The following is a 19,540-nucleotide window of genomic DNA, read 5'->3' as shown; positions in this document are numbered from 1 at the left end:
TTTCTTTGCAGCTGAATAGATAGAGATAGAGTAATAGTGAAGCTATAATAATCTGGCCTTACTGAGAATGGTGTTTGAGTAGGGGGCAAAGTGGCCTTTGGCCTTTAAAATTAGAATAGAATAGAATAGAATAGACCAGACCAGGTTGGAAAAGACCTTTGAGATCATAGAGTCCAATCTCTCACCCAAGACCATCTAGTCAACTAAACCATGGCACCAAGTGCCTCATCCAGTCTCTTCTTAAACACCTCCAGGGATGATGACTCCCACCACCTCCCTGGGCAGCACATTCCTATGGCCAATCTCTCTTTCTGTGAAGAGCTTCCTCCTAACATCCAGCCTAAACTTCCCCTGGCACAGCTTGAGACTGTGTCCTCTTGTTCTGGTGCTGCTTGCCTGGGAGAAGAGACCAACCCCCACCTGGCTACAACCTCCCTTCAGGGAGTTGGAGAGAGCAAGAAGGTCTCCCCTGAGCCTCCTCTTTTCCAGGCTAAGCAACCCCAGCTCCCTCAGCCTCTGCTCATTGGGCTTGTGCTCCAAACCCCTCCCCAGCTTTGTTGCCCTTAAAGTAGAAGGCTTGATCATCAGTTTTGTAAACACTGAGAGTGTTTCTCAAGCCTTCCTGTACTGTTACCATGCTGCAGTTTTGGCTACGGTGGAACGCTAATTGTGGCCCTAAAAACTGAAAGGAGAATGGTGTGTCTTGAGTATCGGCACATATGAAAGGAATAGGACTTGAAATAGAATAGAATAGAGTAATTTGTTCAGTACATACATAGTATCATAGTATCAGTCAGAGTTGGAAGGGACCACAAGGATCATCTAGTTCCAGCCCCCCTGCCATGGGCAGGGACACCCCACATTAGATCAGGATGGCCACAGCCTCATCCAGCCTGGGCTTAAACACCTCCAGGGACAGGGCCTCAACCACCTCCCTGGACAACCCATTGCAGGGCTTCACCATTCTCATGGGGAAGAACTTCCTCCTCACCTCCAGCTTCATTCCATTCCCCCTAGTCCTATCACTACCTGAGATCCTGAGCAGTCCCTCCCCAGCCTTCTTGTAGGCCCCCTTCAGATACTGGAAGGCCACAAAGAAATTAAGCCTGGATTAAGTTGAGTTTATAAAACACTGTAAATCTAGTAACTAGAAAGATCTCATTCAGGAGTAGTGTGGCCAGCAGGGGCAGGGAAGTCATTGTGCCCCTGGACTCAGCACTGGTTAGGCCACACCTTGAGTCCTATGTCCAGTTCTGGGCCCCTCAGTTCAGGAAAGATGTTGAGTTGCTGGAATGTGTCCAGAGAAGGGCAACAAAGCTGGGGAGGGGTTTGGAGCACAGCCCTGTGAGGAGAGGCTGAGGGAGCTGGGGTTGCTTAGCCTGGAGAATGGGAGGCTCAGGGGAGACCTTCTTGCTGTCTACAACTCCCTGAAGGGAGGTTGTGGCCAGGTGGGGGTTGGTCTCTTCTCCCAGGCAACCAGCAGCAGAACAAGAGGACACAGTCTCAAGCTGTGCCAGGGGAGGTTTAGGCTGGATGTTAGGATGGAATTCTTCATAGAATGAGAGATTGGCCATTGGAATGTGCTGCCATTGGATGGCCATTGGAAGAGCCTGGATAAGGCACTTGGTGCCATGGTTTAATTGATTAGATGGTGTTGGGTGATAGGTTGGACTTGATGATCTCAAAGGTCTTTTCCAACCTGGTTAATTCTATTCTAATTGAAATCAATCTATTATACCTCTGAATTGGAAGTCAATGTGGTACTAGAATTTGTGTGCGTCATCACAAAATCAGAGCAGTTAAAGAGTTACTATCACATATCACAGCAAATCAGACCAAACAAAAAGGAGTTGTGCAAGTTTTGACAGAGTTAGATCATTTCCCTCAGTTTAAAGTCACCCTTTAACACAGTAAACAGCCTGTAGAAGAAGGAAGGATATCCTTGACTTTCTAAACATGCTGCCTCTTGGCCAGAAAAAAACAATAAAACATGTCAAATGCATCTTTGTCTGCCTCTTCCTAGCAGAGCCCCTGTGCTTAACAGCACTGGAAGGCCTTGCCAAGAGACACACAGAGTCTTTTGGGCTTGATGGATACTGTTCATGATTTATTTAAACTAATGATGATTTATTACTCAGTTGCCCTGGCTCTGTGCTGTTCCTTGTCTCTTTGTGGGTTGCTGCTAAGTTCTGTTAAACTTTAAAGTATTTCTACTGAGTCTTGTTCTTTTGTGTCTGACCTGCTGCATAGTGTTGCTTTCTTAGGTTCTAGGCCTCCTCAGTTTGAACTGATTAGAACTTGATTGTTTCTAGGTAGTGTTTTTGGTAAGAATGAGTTGTGTCTTGGTCTTCTCCCAAGACACTGGAATTGACAATTCTGACTCCACAGTAAGTGTTGGTTCTTTCTTTCATACACTCATAGAGTCAATAAGGCTGGAAAAGACCTCAAAGATCATCAAGTCCAACCTAGCACCCAACACCTCATCACCAACTAAACCATGGCTTCAAGTGCCACATCCAGTCCCCTCTTGAACACCTCCAGGGATGGTGACTCCACCACCTCCCTGGGCAGCACATTCCAATGGCTAGCAACTCCCTCTGGGAAGGACTTGCTCCTCACCTCCAGCCTAAACTTCCCCTGGTGCAGCTTGAGACTGTGTCCTAGAGCGTGCCAAAATGTTTAACTCCCCCCCCAGGAGGATTCCTTTGTGCATTGGTGTAAGTCTGGTCACCTAGTTCAAGTAACCAATTCCAGCCACAATTATCTTTGCTTCACACTGCTAACCACTTAGGAGCTGAGAAAGGGAAGCCACTGTAGGGGCTGAAATAGTAGGTGATGCTGGCCAGAGTTCGGTGTAGAGCGTTATCAATTGGAGCTATTCTCTTGTTGTGGTGCTAATTGCCTGGGAGAAGAGACCAACTCCCTCCTGGCTACAGCCTCCCTTCAGGTAGTTGTAGAGAGCAAGAAGGTCTCCCCTGAGCCTCCTCTTCTCCAGGCTAAGCAACCCCCAGCTCCCTCATCCTCTCCTCACAGGGCTGTGCTCCAGACCTCTCCCCAGCCTCATTGCCCTTCTCTGGACACGTTCAAGAGTCTCAGTGTCCCTTCTTAAACTGAGGGGCCCAGAACTGGACACAGGGCTCCAGGTGTGTCCTAACCAGTGCTGATTCCAGGGGCAGAATGACTTCCCTGCTCCTGCTGGCCACACTATTCCTGATGCAGGCCAGGATGCCATTGGCCTTCTTGGCCCCCTGGGCACACTGCTCGCTCATGTTCAATTCCTACTGGTTAGCAGTTGAATTTCTCATTTTCAGTAGCCTTAAGTTTGTTATCTGATGCCTGTCTCCTGGCCTCTGTAGCACAGATGTGATGACAGTATCCTGGGTAATACATTTTGAGGCTGTCATGTGGAGCATGAATATGTTACGAAACGCAGCCATTGGGCTGGCAGTTGGAGAAATGTTTTGTGACTTGTGGAATGTTCATTTTACTACTATTATTGTCATTATTTTCTTCCCTTTTAGTTTGAAGCCAGTGTTGCAACTCTTACTGGAATTACACAGGACAATTCTTGCCATCTGTTTTCAGAGTTCCTCATGCCTGTTTGTTACCTGGAGCCTTATGCAGGAGCTTACTAAGATAGTTCTTACTGGGGTGCAGCTTTAAGTTTCTGTTCATTGTTTTGCTACAGGTTAATGCCCATAAAGAAAAGAAGCAGTCATGTTTTATGAAAGCCTTTAAATATTGAGGAAAAATCAATAGTTAACATGTTACTCTGTTGAGCTTCAAGGTTATCCTGGGAGTTGATCCACAGCTCACAAGAAATTGATGTTTTGATATCTCTGGAGGTCACAGAAGGTCATGCTATTTGTTCTAGCTTCTTGAGCAATTGCTCCTGGAATGATAGCATAAATATCCTGCAAGTCTGTTGCCAAATTTTGATCTTCTCCTGAGGAAAATCTTCTCACCTTTCATTGACTTAAGTTTCAGAAATGTGGCCCAGTGACTGAAATGACACATGTCAATCATGGGAAGAAATGGTAATCAGTTGGATGAAGAAGTTACCTCCAGAGAGAAAATGGCTCAGTATGAGCCCTGGAAAGTAATCAACCATTGATGGTCCCAGGGCTTTTTTTTTTGCTGTATTTACTTGGGTTGACATCATGGAACAAAGAAGTAGCAACTCATCTTGAATTATGAAGGTGCTTTGAAAGGATTGAGGAAGTAACCATTTTAGATGTCATTCATTGATGTGTCTTTAGTGAGAACAGAAGGCCTCCACTGTATGGCCGCACAAGCTCTCATTTACATGAGAAATGCTGTCCCAGTTGGCGTTCCTGACTTCATTAGGAAGGGAAACAGCTGCTCTAGGTGACAACCAGACTCACTGTGGTGTCATGAATCTGATACAAGACGTTGTTTGCAGAGTGGTCAACTCCACGCTCCTGTTTCCTCAGCGATGGGGGCCTTTGGGGGTGTGCAAGTGTCTTACAAGTGATAGCCATTCAAAAGTGTGAATTTTTGCCTGCATAAAATCTGACTCCTGGAAGTGAAGGAATTGTGCAGCTCTCAGACTTTGTGTGAGTATACAGGGGAACATCACTGGTGGCTTTAATGGTTATTTTTGTGTTCTGTTGCAGTCGAAATCAGCTTTCTTCTTTGCCAGCTTGCCTGTGTGGTCTTCCTCTAAAAGTCTTAATTGCAAGTAACAATAAGCTAGGTTCCCTCCCAGAAGAGATAGGTCAGCTAAGACAGTTAATGGAACTGGTATGTTGCTCATCTTTTTTTTCCATGTTTTATTTTTACTTCCTTTGTGTTTAAACTAGAAACAGTGACATTCACTTTGCAAATGAACAAATGCCTAATGCTGTCCTGCAGCTTACAAAATGAGTCTTTGAGCTTCTGAATCATAGTTCAGGTTCTTCAGGACCTCTCTCAACAGCACCACTGCCTTTGCTTCCGCTTCTAAGTTCATTAACTTTGCCAGTTTTACTTGCCACCTGCCCTGGCTCCCTGGTTTGCTGTTTCAAACATGTAATTCTGGCAGCAGACTGCAGAGCTGTGCCCTGCAGCACACTCTCCTTCTGTTTCCTTTCTCTCTGTTTATGACTGCTTCCCACATTGCATTCCACTGCTGAAACTGATCTGATCGGTCTGTTTGGATTTTGCTTCACTGTTTTTGACATGCAACCTTCCCTTTCCTGGAACACTCACCTAACTGTACAAAATGATTCTATTCCTCTTGTTTTCAAAGACCCAACCACTGTTTCTGCAAGCAGCAGATCTCCTGTAGTGTATTGCCTAGTAAATGAGAATATAAAATGGTACCTTAAGATGTATTTCATTGAATGTCCTTTTAAAGCCTGTGTGTGTGGAAAATGTACACAAGAGAATGCTTCCCTTTCTCTCCCTTTCTCTTCCTCTTTTGCATACTGTAGGCTGTAAAGTTCTTTCATACCTAATTTCCCCTCTAATGTCAAGTTTGAGCTCTCCCAGTTAAGCCTTGCTGATGGTGTAAGTGTTTGTTAGTAAGAGTTTCTGCATAGCTTAGCCCTTAGGCCCTCTCCTTGGTTTAGAAATTTGGACAGTTAAAAGCTAACAGTCTGCAAACCAGCATAGGTTACACCTAAAGGAGTAGAATAGAACATAGAATATAGAATTGAGCAGGTTGGAAAAGACCTTTGAGATCATTGAGTCCAACCTATCACCCAACAGCATCTAATCAACTAAACCATGGCACCAAGCACCCCATCCAGTCTCTTCTTAAACACCTCCAGTGATGGTGACTCCAACTCCTCCCTGACAGCCCATTCCAATGGCCAATTACTGTTTCTATGGAGAACTTCTTCCTAACATCCAGCCTAAACCCCTCCTGGCACAGCTTGAGACTGTGTCCTCTTGTTCTGGTGCTGGTTGCCTGGGAGAAGAGACCAACCCCCACATGGCTACAACCTCCTTTAAGGGAGTTGTAGAGAGCAATAAGATTGTCTTGTTAAAAAACAAAACCAAAGCACACTACCCCCCCGCAAAAAGAAAACCCCAACCAACCAAAACCAAACCAACCAAAAAACCCCAACAAAAAAAAGCAATCAATCAACCAACCAAAAACCAGATAAAAATACCCCAAACCCAACAACAAAATTATATGGTTGGAACAGCTTCTGGAATGCTGAATGTTCATGTTGCTTTCAAGTTCCAGTGTAATTTGTCTTTGTCATGAAGAGCACAGCAGCTCCTGCCCTAAAAAGATTTCCAGTAAGAGGCTGCAGCCACATGTCACTTTGGTAGCCTAGAATTAAGAAAGCTCAGGAAGGTTGGAATGGAATGGAATGGAATGGAATGGAATGGAATGGAATGGAATGGACCAGGTTGGAAGAGACCTTCAAGATCATCGTGTCCAACCTATCATCCAACACCACCCAACCAACTAACCCATGGCACCAAGCACCCCATCAAGTCTCCCCCTGAACACTTCCAGTGATGGTGACTCCACCACCTCCCCAGGCAGCCCATTCCAATGGCCAGTCACTCTCTCTGTGTAGAACTTCTTCCTAACCTCCAGCCTGAACCTTCCCTGGTGCAGCCTGAGACTGTGTCCTCTTGTTCTGGTGCTGGCTGCCTGGGAGAAGAGACCAACCTCTGCCTGTCTACAACCTCCCTTCAGGTTGTTGTAGAGAGTGATAAGGTCACCCCTGAGTCTCCTCTTCTCCAGGCTAAGCAACCCCAGCTCCCTCAGCCTCTCCTCACAGGGCTGTGTTCCAAGCCCCTCATCAACTTTGTTGCCCTTCTCTGGATATATTCCAGCAAGTCAACCTCCTTCCTAAACTGAGGAGCCCAGAACTGGACACAGGACTCGTGGTGTGGCCTAACCAGTGCAGTGTGCAGGGGCAGAATGACCTCCCTGCTCCTGCTGGCCACACTGCTCCTGATGCAGGCCAGGATGCCATTGGCCCTCCTGGCTGCCTGGGCACACTGCTGGCTCATGTTCAGCCTACCATCAACCAGCACCCCCAGGTCCATCTCTGCCCGGCTGCTCTCAGCCACTCTGACCCCAGCCTGTAGCACTGCATGGGGTTGTTGTGGCCAAAGTGCAGAACCCGGCACTTGGATGTGTTCAATCTCCTGCCCTTGGACTCTGCCCATCTGTCCAGCCTGTTGAGGTCCCTCTGCAGAGCCTCTCTCTAGTTATGCCTTTCAGTTCATTCCTTTATCTAGGGCAGGAACCTGAGCAAGTGGGACCTACTGCCATCTGTTGCCTTTAAGGATCCATGTGCTCAGGCACCATGTATCTTCTCTCTACTTTTCAGTATGGCTCGTCTGTCACAAGCTCTGACAGTATCTATGTGCTTTGTAGGAGGAACAGCTCACTCAGGATTCCCAAGTTTTAAAATGGAAGCAAGGAGGGAGTTTACCTTAATTTAAACTCCAGTGTGTGTGAACAAATAAGTTACTCCGAGCCCAGAGCACCATATTTGTTTTCCTGTTTATATTATGGTGAATTTTGTTAGCCTAAGACCATTTAAACTTCACTGTAAACAAAAGAAGAATGAAGATTTTGTTGTCATGACACAGGAATTAGTGTCCAATTTCAATACACTTTACATTAATCTTGAGAAATGGTTGACATGGCAGGGCAAGGCCTAACTGATAAAAAAATAGAAGGAACACAAGAAATCTGACCTGCCCATACTGATTCCATGGAACTTGAATAGGTATTTGCACTTCATTTGGCTGCTGATGTCCATGAAGTCAACTCTGAACTGCTTGTTGCACAGTTCCATTAAAAATTATTAGCTTGAAAGCCATAGGTATTTGACATTAGAATAGCATAGCATAGAATAGAATAGAATAGAATTAACCAAGCACCCAACACCCAATTACTCAACTAAACCATGGCATCAAGTGCCCCATCCAGTCTCATCTTAAACACCGCCTGTGATGGTGACTCCACCACCTCCCTGAGCTGCACATTCCAATGGTCAATCACTCTTTCTGTGAAGAACTTCTTCCTAACATCCAGCCTACACCTTCCCTGACACAGCTTGAGACTGTGTCCTCTTGTTCTGGTGCTGGTTGCCTGGGAGAAGAGACCAACCCCCACCTGCCTACAACCTCCCTTCAGGTAGTTGTAGAGGGCAAAGAGGTCACCCCCGAGCCTCCTCTTCTCCAGGCTAAGCAACCCCAGCTCCCTCAGCCTCTCCTCACAGAGCTGTGCTCCAAACCCCTCCCCAGCTTTGTTGCCTTTCTCTGGACACCTTCCAGCAGCTCAACATCTTTCCTAACCTGAGGGGCCCAGAACTGGACACAGGACTCAAGGTGTGGCCTAACCAGTGCTGAGTCCAGGGGCAGAATGACCTCCCTGCTTGTGCTGGCCACACTATTCCTGATTCAGGCCAGGATGCCACTGGCCTTCTTGTCCACCTGGGCACACTGCTGGCTCATGTTCAGCTGGCTGTCAACCACTGCCCCCACATCCCCTTCTGCCTGGCTGCTCTCCAGCCACTCTGACCCCAGCCTGTAGCAGCCTGATAGTATTGCTTGTATTGCTTCCATTACTGCCCAAGTAATGGGAGAGATCAGCACTCTCTCTGTCACATGCACACTCATTGGAATGGGCTGCCTGGGGAGGTGGTGTAGTCACCATCACTGGAGGTGTTCAGGAGGAGACTTGATGGGGTGCTTGGTGCCATGGGTTAGTTGTTTAGGCGGGTTGGATTGGTTGATGGGTTGGACATGAAGATCTTGAAGGTCTCTTCCCACCTGGTTTATTCTATGTAATAACAATCAAGAGCATAGGTATAACTAGAAATAATGTCACAGGCCTTAGTTTTTTGCAGCTATTCAATCAAAGTAGGAATTTGAAAAGTACTTGGGACTGCAGTGTTTAGTAGCACAAAGGATACCACTGTCTGCAGAGGTCCTGTAAATGCTGACAGGCTTTCATAACAGATCAGTCTCACTAAGGATATTTTGAAAGCTTGCAAGTGGACATTGTTTTTGAGGATGCACACTCACACTGCCAGGCTTTTGTTTTGTTCTACTTTTCACTTCCTTTAAACTTCTCTGGTTCTTTCCCTAACTAGCCCTGATGTGTGTGCGTAAGCGCACTTGGTGGAGAGTTTCTCTGCCACAAGGTGACTTGAAATGCAGATTCCATGCTCTAAAAAAGGACTGTCCAATTATGAAGCTGTTGGAAAGGTGGGGAATTAAAAATAGAACAGTAAAGCTTTAAAAAGAACTGCTCTGAGAGCAGTGCAATTAACTGCACTTTGTGGCAACTTGGGCAAAAAATGTCCTCATTAACTGGGATTTTTTAATCTCCTTATCTGATAGCTAAAATAATTTCCTGACTGTTTTGACAAGGGAAGCAAGGAAGCTCTGGCAGCAGTGAGATTCTGTTCCACAAATAAACTTATCTAATACAGTGAATAGAATAGAATTAACCAGCTTGGAAAAGACTTTTGAGGTCATTGAGTCCAACCTATCACCCAACACCATCTAAACAACCAAACCATGGCACCAAGTGCCCCATCAAGTCTCTTCCTAAACACTTCCAGTGATGGTGACTCCACCACCTCCCTGGGCAGCACATTCCAATGGCCAGTCACTCTTTCTGGGAAGGATTTCTTCCTAACATCCAGCCTAAACCTCCCCTGGTGCAGCTTGAGACTGTGTCCTCTTGTTCTCAAAGACCTTGTTTGGACCCCCTTTGGGTGGATGGTTGTATTCTATTCCATAACCAGCAGCATAACCACATCACATTTTGGTTTACTATGTTTTTTTTCTTAACTAGATTTTATTCTTGAAGATAGTGAATAGAGTAGAATAGAATAGAATCGAATAGAATAGACCAGACCAGACCAGACCAGGTTGGAAGAGACCTTCAACATCATCATGTCCAACCTATCATCCAACACCACCTACTCAACTAACCCATGCAACCAAGCACCCTATCCTAATGTAATGCTTTAGACTAGTATTAAAGCAACTTTCTTCAAAGACATTCCTCAGAAATCTGACCCATTTACAGGAGTTTTGTCATCTAAGAGCTACCAGATATTGTGTGAAATCTATTGGAAGCATCAAGAGAATAGGAGTCACCATCCTAGGAGCATGCTGTGGGCTAGTCAGGAAAACAGGTTGGACTTGATGATCTCAGAGGTCTTTTCCAACCTGGTTAAACCTCTCCGAACCTCTCCCCTCCGAACCTCTCCCCTCCGAACCTCTCCCCTCCGAACCTCTCCCCTCCGAACCTCTCCCCTCCGAACCTCTCCCCTCCGAACCTCTCCCCTCCGAACCTCTCCCCTCCGAACCTCTCCTCTCCTCTCCTCTCCTCTCCGAACCTCTCCTCTCCTCTCCGAACCTCTCCTCTCCTCTCCGAACCTCTCCTCTCCTCTCCGAACCTCTCCTCTCCGAACCTCTCCTCTCCGAACCTCTCCTCTCCGAACCTCTCCTCTCCGAACCTCTCCTCTCCCCTCCGAACCTCTCCTCTCCGAACCTCTCCCCTCCGAACCTCTCCTCTCCGAACCGAACCTCTCCTCTCCGAACCGAACCTCTCCTCTCCTCTCCGAACCTCTCCTCTCCTCTCCTCTCCTCTCCTCTCCTCTCCTCTCCTCTCCTCTCCTCTCCTCTCCTCTCCTCTCCTCTCCTCTCCTCTCCTCTCCTCTCCTCTCCTCTCCTCTCCTCTCCTCTCCTCTCCTCTCCTCTCCTCTCCTCTCCTCTCCTCTCCTCTCCTCTCCTCTCCGAACCTCTCCTCTCCGAACCTCTCCTCTCCCCTCCGAACCTCTCCTCTCCCCTCCGAACCTCTCCTCTCCGAACCTCTCCTCTCCGAACCTCTCCCCTCCGAACCTCTCCCCTCCGAACCTCTCCTCTCCTCTCCGAACCTCTCCCCTCCGAACCTCTCCCCTCCGAACCTCTCCTCTCCCCTCCGAACCTCTCCCCTCCGAACCTCTCCCCTCCGAACCTCTCCTCTCCAAACCTCTCCTCTCCGAACTGAACCTCTCCTCTCCAGTCCTCTTCTCTCCTCTCCTCTCCGAACCTCTCCTCTATGGTGTTACACCACTTATCTTTCACCCAGACATGTTTGGTTTCATATCATGATGCTGCATTCACAGAGCTCAGTTCTTCATCTGGATAAAAATGAAGAACTGAAGGTTGAACCTCAGAAGCAAATGCTTTAACTACTTCTATAGCAATTCATTATCAAAATGAAGTGTGTTTTTTCCTCCAAACAAGAATCAGAGCTCAGGGTTTGTAAGGGATGTGCAAACATTTTCTCACAGAAGCAAGCAGGTTGGAAGAGACCTCCAAGAGCCTCACATCCAACCGATCACCTAAATGATCACGTACCTAGTTGTGCTGTGTGGAGGCAAGACCTAGCTGGTTGCATGTTACCAGGTTAACAAAGTGCTAGAGCATTGACAGCAAATTAGCTACAATTTCACACATGTGTGATTTGAGAGCCTTATTTGTTCCTTATTTGTGTTATTCCTGTTTCACTGTAGGATGTCAGCTGTAATGAAATCACAACGCTGCCACAGCAGATAGGCAAGCTGAAATGTTTAAGAGAGCTGAATGTCAGAAGGAATTACCTCGAAGTTTTACCCCAAGGTAACAACTGTCCAAGAAAAAACTCTCATGATGTTGAGGCAGCTCTTCCTAGTAATACTTTGCAAGTGTTTTTTAATTGTATCAGTAATTGAGAAGGGGAAAATTACTTTGTGTTTCAGTTTGTTCCATTTGAGTTGGCAGAAGGTAACACTCAGGGGGACCCACTCAGAATACACACACAGAATACACAGAGTTAACCAGCTTGGGAGAGAGCTTTGAGATCATCACGTCCAACCTATTGTCCAACACTACCTAATCAACCATGGCACGAAGTGCCCCATCCAGTCTCTTCTTGAACACTTCCAGTGATGGTGACTCCACCACATCCCTGAGCAGCACATTCCAATGGCCAATCTATCTTTCTAGGAAGAATTTCTTCCAAACATCCAGCCTAAACCTCCCCTGGCACAGCTTGAGTCTGTGTCCTCTTGTTCTGGTGCTAGTTGCCTGGGAGAAGAGACCAACCCCCACCTGGCTACAACCTCCCTTCAAGGAGTTGTAGACAGCAAGGAGGTCTCCCCTGAGCCTCCCCTTCTCCATGGTAAGCAACCCCAGCTCCCTCAGCCTCTCCTCACAGGGCTGTGCTCCAGACCTCTCCCCAGCCTTGTTGCCCTTCTCTGGACACGTTCAAGTGTCTCAGTCTCCTTAAACTGAGGGGTGCAGAACTGGACACAGGACTCAAGGTGTGGCCTAACCAGTGCTGAGTCCAGGGGCACAATGACTTCCCTGCTCCTGCTGGCCACACTCTTCCTGATGCAGGCCAGGATGCCATTGGCCTTCTTGGCCACCTGGGCACACTGCTGGTTCATGTTGAGCCTACTCTCAACCCATACCCCCTGGTCCCTTTCTGCCTGGCTGCTCTCCAGCCACCCTGACTCCAGGCTGTAGCACTGCATGGGGTTGTTGTGGCCAGTGTGTAGAACTTGGCAGTTAGATGTGTTCAGTCTCATGCCCTTGGACTCTGCTCATCTGTCCAGCCTGTCAAGGTCCCTCTGCAGAGCCCTTCTACCCTCTAACAGATCCACACCTGCCCCCTAAGTTAACAGTGAGGGTTTCTTCATGAATTATCATTATGATTGTAGGCATTTTAAGTTGCACAAGTATTTAGCTATGAATGTAGCATGGGAACTGTCAGCTGAGTTTCAAGAAAAAAAGTCAGTGTATTTATTGTCATGTTCATTGAGAGGTATATAATGACACCACTCTTTTCATCTCCTGCTGTAGAAGTGAGTAAACATTGATCATACTCCTGCCTGAGTTTTTGTAGTGTCTGAATGCAGCAGAAAGCTTCTTCAGAAATATTTATCCTTTTTGATCATAAATACAAATGTAACAACTTCTCTCTCTTTTATATTACTTTTAGAACTAGTGCAGCTTCCCTTGGTGAAGTTTGACTTTTCCTGCAATAAAGTGCTAGTGATACCAATTTGTTTTAGAAAGATGGGGCAATTACAAGTATTACTGCTTGAGAATAACCCTTTGCAGTCTCCACCAGCACAAGTGAGTAAAATCTTTAACTGATGCATTCCTAGTGAGCAGTTGATAACATATTATAGCCTATAAAATGTCACCATCTGCATTTGCAGGCTTCTGATCTTTGGTATTCACAGATAGAGTCACAGAATCAACAAGGTTGGAAAAGACCTCAGAGATCATCAAGTCCAACCTAGCACCCAACACCTCAGGATTAGCTAAACCATGGCTTCAAGTGCCACGTCCAGTCCCTTTTTGAACACCTCCAGGGGTGGTGACTCCACCACCTCCCTGGGCAGCACATTCCAATGGGCAATCTCTCTTTCTGGGAAGAACTTTCTCCTCACCTCCAGCCTAAACCTCCCCTGGCACAGCTTGAGACTGTGTCCTCTTGTTCTGGTGCTGCTTGCCTGGGAGAAGAGACCAACCCCCACCTGGCTACAGCCTCCCTTCAGGGAGTTGTAGAGAGCAAGAAGGTCTCCCATGAGCTTCCTCTTCTCGAGGCTAAACAACCCCAGCTCCCTCAGCCTCTCCTCACAGGGCTGTGCTCCAAACCCTTCCCCAGCTTTGTTGCCCTTCTCTGGACACCTTCCAGCAACTCAACATCTTTCCTAAACTGAGTGGCCCAGAACTGGACTCAGGACTCAAGGTGTGGCCTAACCAGTGCTGAGTCCAGGGGCAGAATGACCTCCCTGCTCCTGCTGGCCACACTCTTCCCAATGCAGGCCAGGATGCCATTTGCCTTCTTGGCCCCCTGGGCACACTGCAGGCTCATGTTCAGTGTACTATCAACCAGTACCCCCCAGGTCCCTTTCTGCCTGGCTGCTCTCCAGCCACTCTGACCCTAGTCTGTAGCTTATATTTTGACATAATACATTCTTCTCTTGATTTTTGTCATCCTGTCTGTGGGTACTCATAACACACAAATAAATTATTGGGTAATTGAATTAGTTACCAGCTTCTTGAAGAAATGGATAAAATCCCTTTTCCTTTATGTGTTATCTCTTGTGCCACTCTCAGATGGTTTTCAGGCAGCTTTACTCTACCTGACCTTTGGCATCAATTATTTTTTTCAGTCTAGTTATAAACCTAACCTTATTTTTTTCCTTGTCTAACAGATTTGTACCAAGGGCAAGGTACACATATTCAAATACCTGACTGTACAGGCCTGTCAGATTAAAACAGCAGACTCACTGTATCTTAATGCCATAGAGCAACAGCATTTGCCTCAGCCTGTGGAAGAGAGGTATGTATGAAAAGCTCAGCTTTTTCATGTTAAGTCTTAGAAACTTAAGTGATCTTTAGCTTAGAGAGTTTTGTTTACTTGGATGATATCTAGAGTGTACTTTTCCAAGCAGAGATTTGGTTTGCTTAATTTCTTCCTAGTGCAATCCTTGCATGAGTTTAGAACAATAGTATTTTTGGCTGTCAGTTCTGTTTTCAAGATAGCAGCATATTAGGAAAGAACTTAGATATAAACTGTAAGAAAAATAGAGTGGAATGGAACGGAACGGAACAGAACAGAATAGAATAGACCAGACCGGACCAGACCAGGTTGGAGAGACCTTCAAGATCATTGTGTCCAACCCATCAACCAATCCAACCCACCTAAACAACTAACCCATGGCACCAAGCACCCCATCAAGTCTCCTCCTGAACACCTCCAATGATGGTGACTCCACCACCTCCCCAGGCAGCCCATTCCAATGGGCAATCACTCTCTCTGTATAGAACTTCTTCCTGACATCCAGCCTAAACCTCCCCTGGTGCAGCCTGAGACTGTGTCCTCTTGTTCTTGTGCTGGTTGCCTGGGAGAAGAGACCAACCCCCACCTGGCTACAACCTCCCTTCAGGTAGCTGTAGACAGCAAGAAGGTCTCCCCTGAGTCTCCTCGAGGCTAAGCAGCCCCAGCTCTTTCAGCCTCTCCTCATACGCCTTGCATTCCAAACCCCTCACCAACTTCATTGCCCTTCTCTGGACAGCTTCCAGCAAGTCAACCTCCTTCCTAAACTGAGGGGCCCAGAACTGGACACAGGACTCAAGATGTGGCCTAACCAGTGCAGTGTACAGGGGCAGAATGACCTCCCTGCTCCTGCTGGCCACACTGTTCCTGATGCAGGCCAGGATGCCATTGGCCCTCTTGGCTGCCTGGGCACACTGCAGGCTCATGTTCAGCCTACCATCAACCAGCACCCCCAGGTCCCTCTCTGCCTGGCTGCTCTCAGCCACTCTGACCCCAGCCTGTAGCACTGCCTGGGGTTGTTGTGGCCAATGTATAGAACCTGGCACTTGGATGTGTTCAATCTCCTGCCCTTGGACACTGCCCATCTGTCCAGCCTGTCGAGGTCCCTCTGCAGAGCCTCTCTACCCTCCAGCAGATCAACTCCTGCACCCAGCTTGGTGTCATCAGCAAATTTACTGATGATGGACTCAATGCCCTCATCCAGATCATCAATAAAGATGTTAAAGAGCACAGGGCCCAGCACTGATCCTTGGGGCACACCACTAGTGCCTGGCTGCCAGCTGGCTGTGGCACCATTCACCACCACTCTCTGGGTTCGGCCCTTCAGCCAGTTCCTAACTGTTACAACATAATTTAACATAATTTAAAGTTAGGATTAGTCAGGGAATTCATTTCTGCAGAGGCTGGTAATGTTCTTTTTGAAAGTTGTTCTTGCAATCTCTGGCCTGCATTAGGAACAGTGTGGCCAGCAGGAGCAGGGAAGTCATTGTGCCCCTGGACTCAGCACTGGTTAGGCCACACCTCGAGTCCTGTGTCCAGTTTTGGGCTCCTCAGTTCAGAAAGGAGGTTGAGACACTTGAACACGTCCAGAGAAGGGCAACAAGGCTTGAGCACAAGCCCTATGAGGAGAGGCTGAGGGATCTGGGATTGTTTAGCCTGGAGAAGAGGAGGTTCAGGGGAGACCTTCTTGCTCTCTCCAACTCCCTGAAGGGAAGTTGTAGCTAGGTGGGGTTTGGTCTCTTCTCTCTAGCAACCAGCACCTGAACAAGGGGCCACAGTCTCAAGCTGCACCAGGGGAAGTTTAGGTTGGAGGTGAAGAGAAAGTTCTTCACAGAGAGAGTTGTTAGCCATTGGAATGTGCTGCTTAGGGAGATGGTGGAGTCACCATCCCTGGAGGTGTTCCAGAGGAGCTTGGATGTGGCACTTGGTGCCATGGTCTAGTCATGAGGTCTGTGGTGACAGGTTGGACTTGATGATCTTTGAGGTCTCTTCCAACCTTGGTGGTACTGTGATCCTGTGATCTCAAATTGGGATTGTACCTTTCAGGACTGGAAATGAGAGGTGACTAAAGCATGTTCTTCAGAAAAGTTAGGTGATGAGGATATTGCCTCTCATAGTGCACTGCAGAACGAGCTGAGGGTCATATTAGGTAATGAAACCAGAAGAAAGGGAGCAGTTGCCATTAGGAATTTTCTTGCAAACCTAAATTTCAAAGTCTATTTTAGGGCACCAAAAGGAGGTTTCTGTGTTAATAATTAGTTCAAGCCCCAGGGAGATACCAGTTCGTTTTCCATGCATCAATGGTTGCAATTAAACCAGCTGACTCCAGTTTGAGTTCAACTAGTTTAGTTGCATCAACTTCAACTTAGCTTATAACTATTTTTGCCCACTCTGTAGAGTAAAGTGAGCTTCATAGCAGATGATTTTTGTTGTTTCACAATCTTTAGGCTAACTAGCCATTCCCTCTGATCAATTTTACTCACACCAGCATACAAGTGCGTAGTTTTTAACCCCAATAAGCTGTTTCACCCTCTCCTGTTATGACTGGTTGGAATTACTGCTTTGGTTAATGTGAAACCAGGACAAAATTCTACTGACAAATCATATGTCAGCTTTTTATTGACTTGTTTTTGGGGCTTTTTTTATTCACATCTAGCATTGATGACATCTACCCAAGTAAAAAGGATTCAGATTCCGGTGTCGGTAGTGACAACGGTGACAAACGTTTGTCAGCAACAGAGGTAAGTTACCTGAGTTTGGGCCTGGCTCCCCTTCTACCATCCACATGTTGATTGCATTTTAAGCTGGGCAGCAATGTGATTCTTTCTAGCCATCAAAACTCTGCAGCCACGTCCTTGGCATATCCTTGTCTTACTGAAAAATGGGTAAAGCAAAGATAAATGGGGACTGGGATGACAGCAAGCTAGGGGCAGGTGTTGATCTGTTAGAGCACAGGAGATCTCTGCAGAGGGACCTTGACAGGCTGGGCAGAGTCCAAGGGCATAAGATTTAACACATCTAAGTGGCAGGTTCTGCACATTGGCCACAGCTACCCCATGCAGTGCTACAGGCTGGGGTCAAAGTGGCTGGAGAGCAGCCAGGCAAAAAGGGACCTGGGGGTGCTGGTTGATAGTAGGCTGAACATGAGCCAGCAGTGTGCCCAGGTGGCCAGGAAGGCCAATGGCATCCTGGCCTGAGTATCATAGTATCAGTCAGGATTGGAAGGGACCACAAGGATCATCTAGTTCCAACCCCCCTGCCATGGGCAGGGACACCCCACACTAGATCAGCCTGGCCACAGCCTCATCCAGCCTGCTCTTAAACACCTCCAGGGATGGGGCCTCAACCACCTCCCTGGACAACCCATTCCAGGGCTTCACCACTATCATGATGAAGAACTTCCTCCTCACATCCACAACAGCATGGCCAGCAGGAGCAGAGAAGTCATTCTGACCCTGTACTCAGCACTGTTTAGTCTACACCTAAACCCCCAGGTCCCTCTCTGCCTGGCTGCTCTCCAACCACTCTGACCCCAGCCTGTAGCACTGCATGGGGTTGCTGTGGCCAATGTGCAGAACCCGGCACTTGGATGTGTTCAATCTCATGTCCTTGGACTCTGCCCATCTGTCCAGCCTGGCAAGGTCCCTTCTACTAGAAGCTAGCAACTGTGGAATTGGTTCACTGCTTGGCATTGCAGATTTTGTGTTACAGTGGACTGAACTGATAAACAGGTGAATGCTAGATCGACCAAGACAGCTGAAAAATAGGAACTTTTAAGTCAGTGATGAAAAGCTACACTGCTTGAGAGTTTGCTTGTTTCAACTTTACCAGTTAATCTAATCAAAGACGCTGTCTTCAAAGTGTGTCTTGCTTGCTTTAGGCATAGGGGTGACCTTATTGCTCTCCATGACTGCCTGAAGGGAGGTTGTAGACAGGCAGAGGTTGGTCTCTTCTGCCAGGCAGCCAGCACCAGAACAAGAGGACACAGTCTCAGGCTGCACCAGGGGAGGTTTAGGCTGAAGGTTAGGAAGAAGTTCTATACAGAGAGAGTGATTGCCCATTGGAATGGGCTGCCCAGGGAGGTGGTGGAGTCACCATCATTGGAGGTGTTCAGAAGGAGACTTGATGGGGTGTTTGGTGCCATGGGTTAGTTGTTTAGGTGGGTTGGATTGGTTGATGGGTTGGACATGATTATCTTGAAGGTCTCTTCCAACCTGGTTTAGTTCTGTTCTATTCTATTCTATTCTATTCTATGCCATGCCATGCCATGCCATGCCATGCCATGCCATGCCATGCCATGCCATTCCATTTCCTATTTCTTATTCTATTCTATTCTATTCTATTCTATTCTATTCTATTCTATTCTATTCTATTCTATTCTATTCTATTTCTTATTCTATTCTATAAAATTGACAAGGTGCATGGTAAAGCAAAGGAGAAGAGTCTTGGATGAAAAGAATGAAGGACAGTTATAGGAGGCTCAGATTTTGTACAGACTTTAATGGCTTTGAGGAACCTCTGTTTTAGCTGTCCCAGGAAAGCACAGAGAGCAGCAGTGGTGTCACTGCCATGGGAGAGCTAGTGCAGTGAGGAAGATAGGAAAAGAGAACATGTTAGTTATTCTGTTTAGCAAGCTTGGTGTGAGGATGTACTCAGTATGACTACAGCCTATCTGCAAAAGGATTAGGTCATGTTCAATGCTCTTGTGTCCTCTCCCATTTTAGTTTTCCCCTCTTCAGTGAATATGCTTCCTAGTGTGTACATTTTTATCCCTCTGCTTCAGCTGAAAACAGTGTTTCTCTTATTTCTTCTTAGCCATCTGATGAAGATGCTATCAGCTTTAATGTTCCAATGTCAGACATTGTGGAGGAAGATCAGGTGCTAAAGGAGGATTCAGGTCACCATGCTAACTCAAGAAAAGGTTGGAATGTAACAAATGTGGAATTGAAATACAGGGAAATTCTACTGATAATTCCATGTATAGGCCTGAAAATTCATATTGCAAAAGTCACAGCCCAACAGGCATCAATATTTCAGGAGTCTGCAAACATAACTTTTAAAATGAGTTCCTTGTTATTTACTGCTAATTCTCCTTGGGGTTTTCAGTTGTTAGTTTTGCAGTGGATGAATCCCTTAATAATATGATTTTTCTTGTTGACCTCCTCCTTGAAGAACAGGGATTTGCAGCACCATTTACAGTCATAAATATCTACCTAC

The 19,540-nt window shown here is 46.8% G+C and overlaps 1 protein-coding gene across 4 annotated transcripts in view; it reads left to right on the top strand.

Annotated features, from left to right (window-relative positions):
* Positions 1-19,540, top strand: part of LRCH1 (leucine rich repeats and calponin homology domain containing 1) — a 113,804-nt gene that overhangs the window by 39,789 nt on the left and 54,475 nt on the right. For all 4 annotated transcript variants that reach the window (XR_010990694.1, XR_010990693.1, XR_010990692.1 and 1 more), the window contains exons 3-8: positions 4,638-4,764; positions 11,502-11,607; positions 12,971-13,107; positions 14,199-14,326; positions 16,980-17,064; positions 19,139-19,244. Coding sequence is in view for 1 of the 4 variants with exons in the window: in XM_068165214.1 (XP_068021315.1) it covers positions 4,638-4,764; positions 11,502-11,607; positions 12,971-13,107; positions 14,199-14,326; positions 16,980-17,064; positions 19,139-19,244 (689 nt within the window). In the remaining 3 variants the exon portion in view is untranslated. The remainder of the gene's footprint in view (positions 1-4,637; positions 4,765-11,501; positions 11,608-12,970; positions 13,108-14,198; positions 14,327-16,979; positions 17,065-19,138; positions 19,245-19,540) is intronic.

The sequence above is a fragment of the Melanerpes formicivorus genome, unplaced genomic scaffold (genome assembly GCF_026170545.1).
Source record: "Melanerpes formicivorus ecotype bairdi unplaced genomic scaffold, bMelFor1.0.p_v2 SCAF_87, whole genome shotgun sequence".
Taxonomy (NCBI): domain Eukaryota; kingdom Metazoa; phylum Chordata; class Aves; order Piciformes; family Picidae; genus Melanerpes; species Melanerpes formicivorus.
Note: the sequence above shows the minus strand (reverse complement) of the source record. Positions and strands in the feature narration are given on the sequence as shown.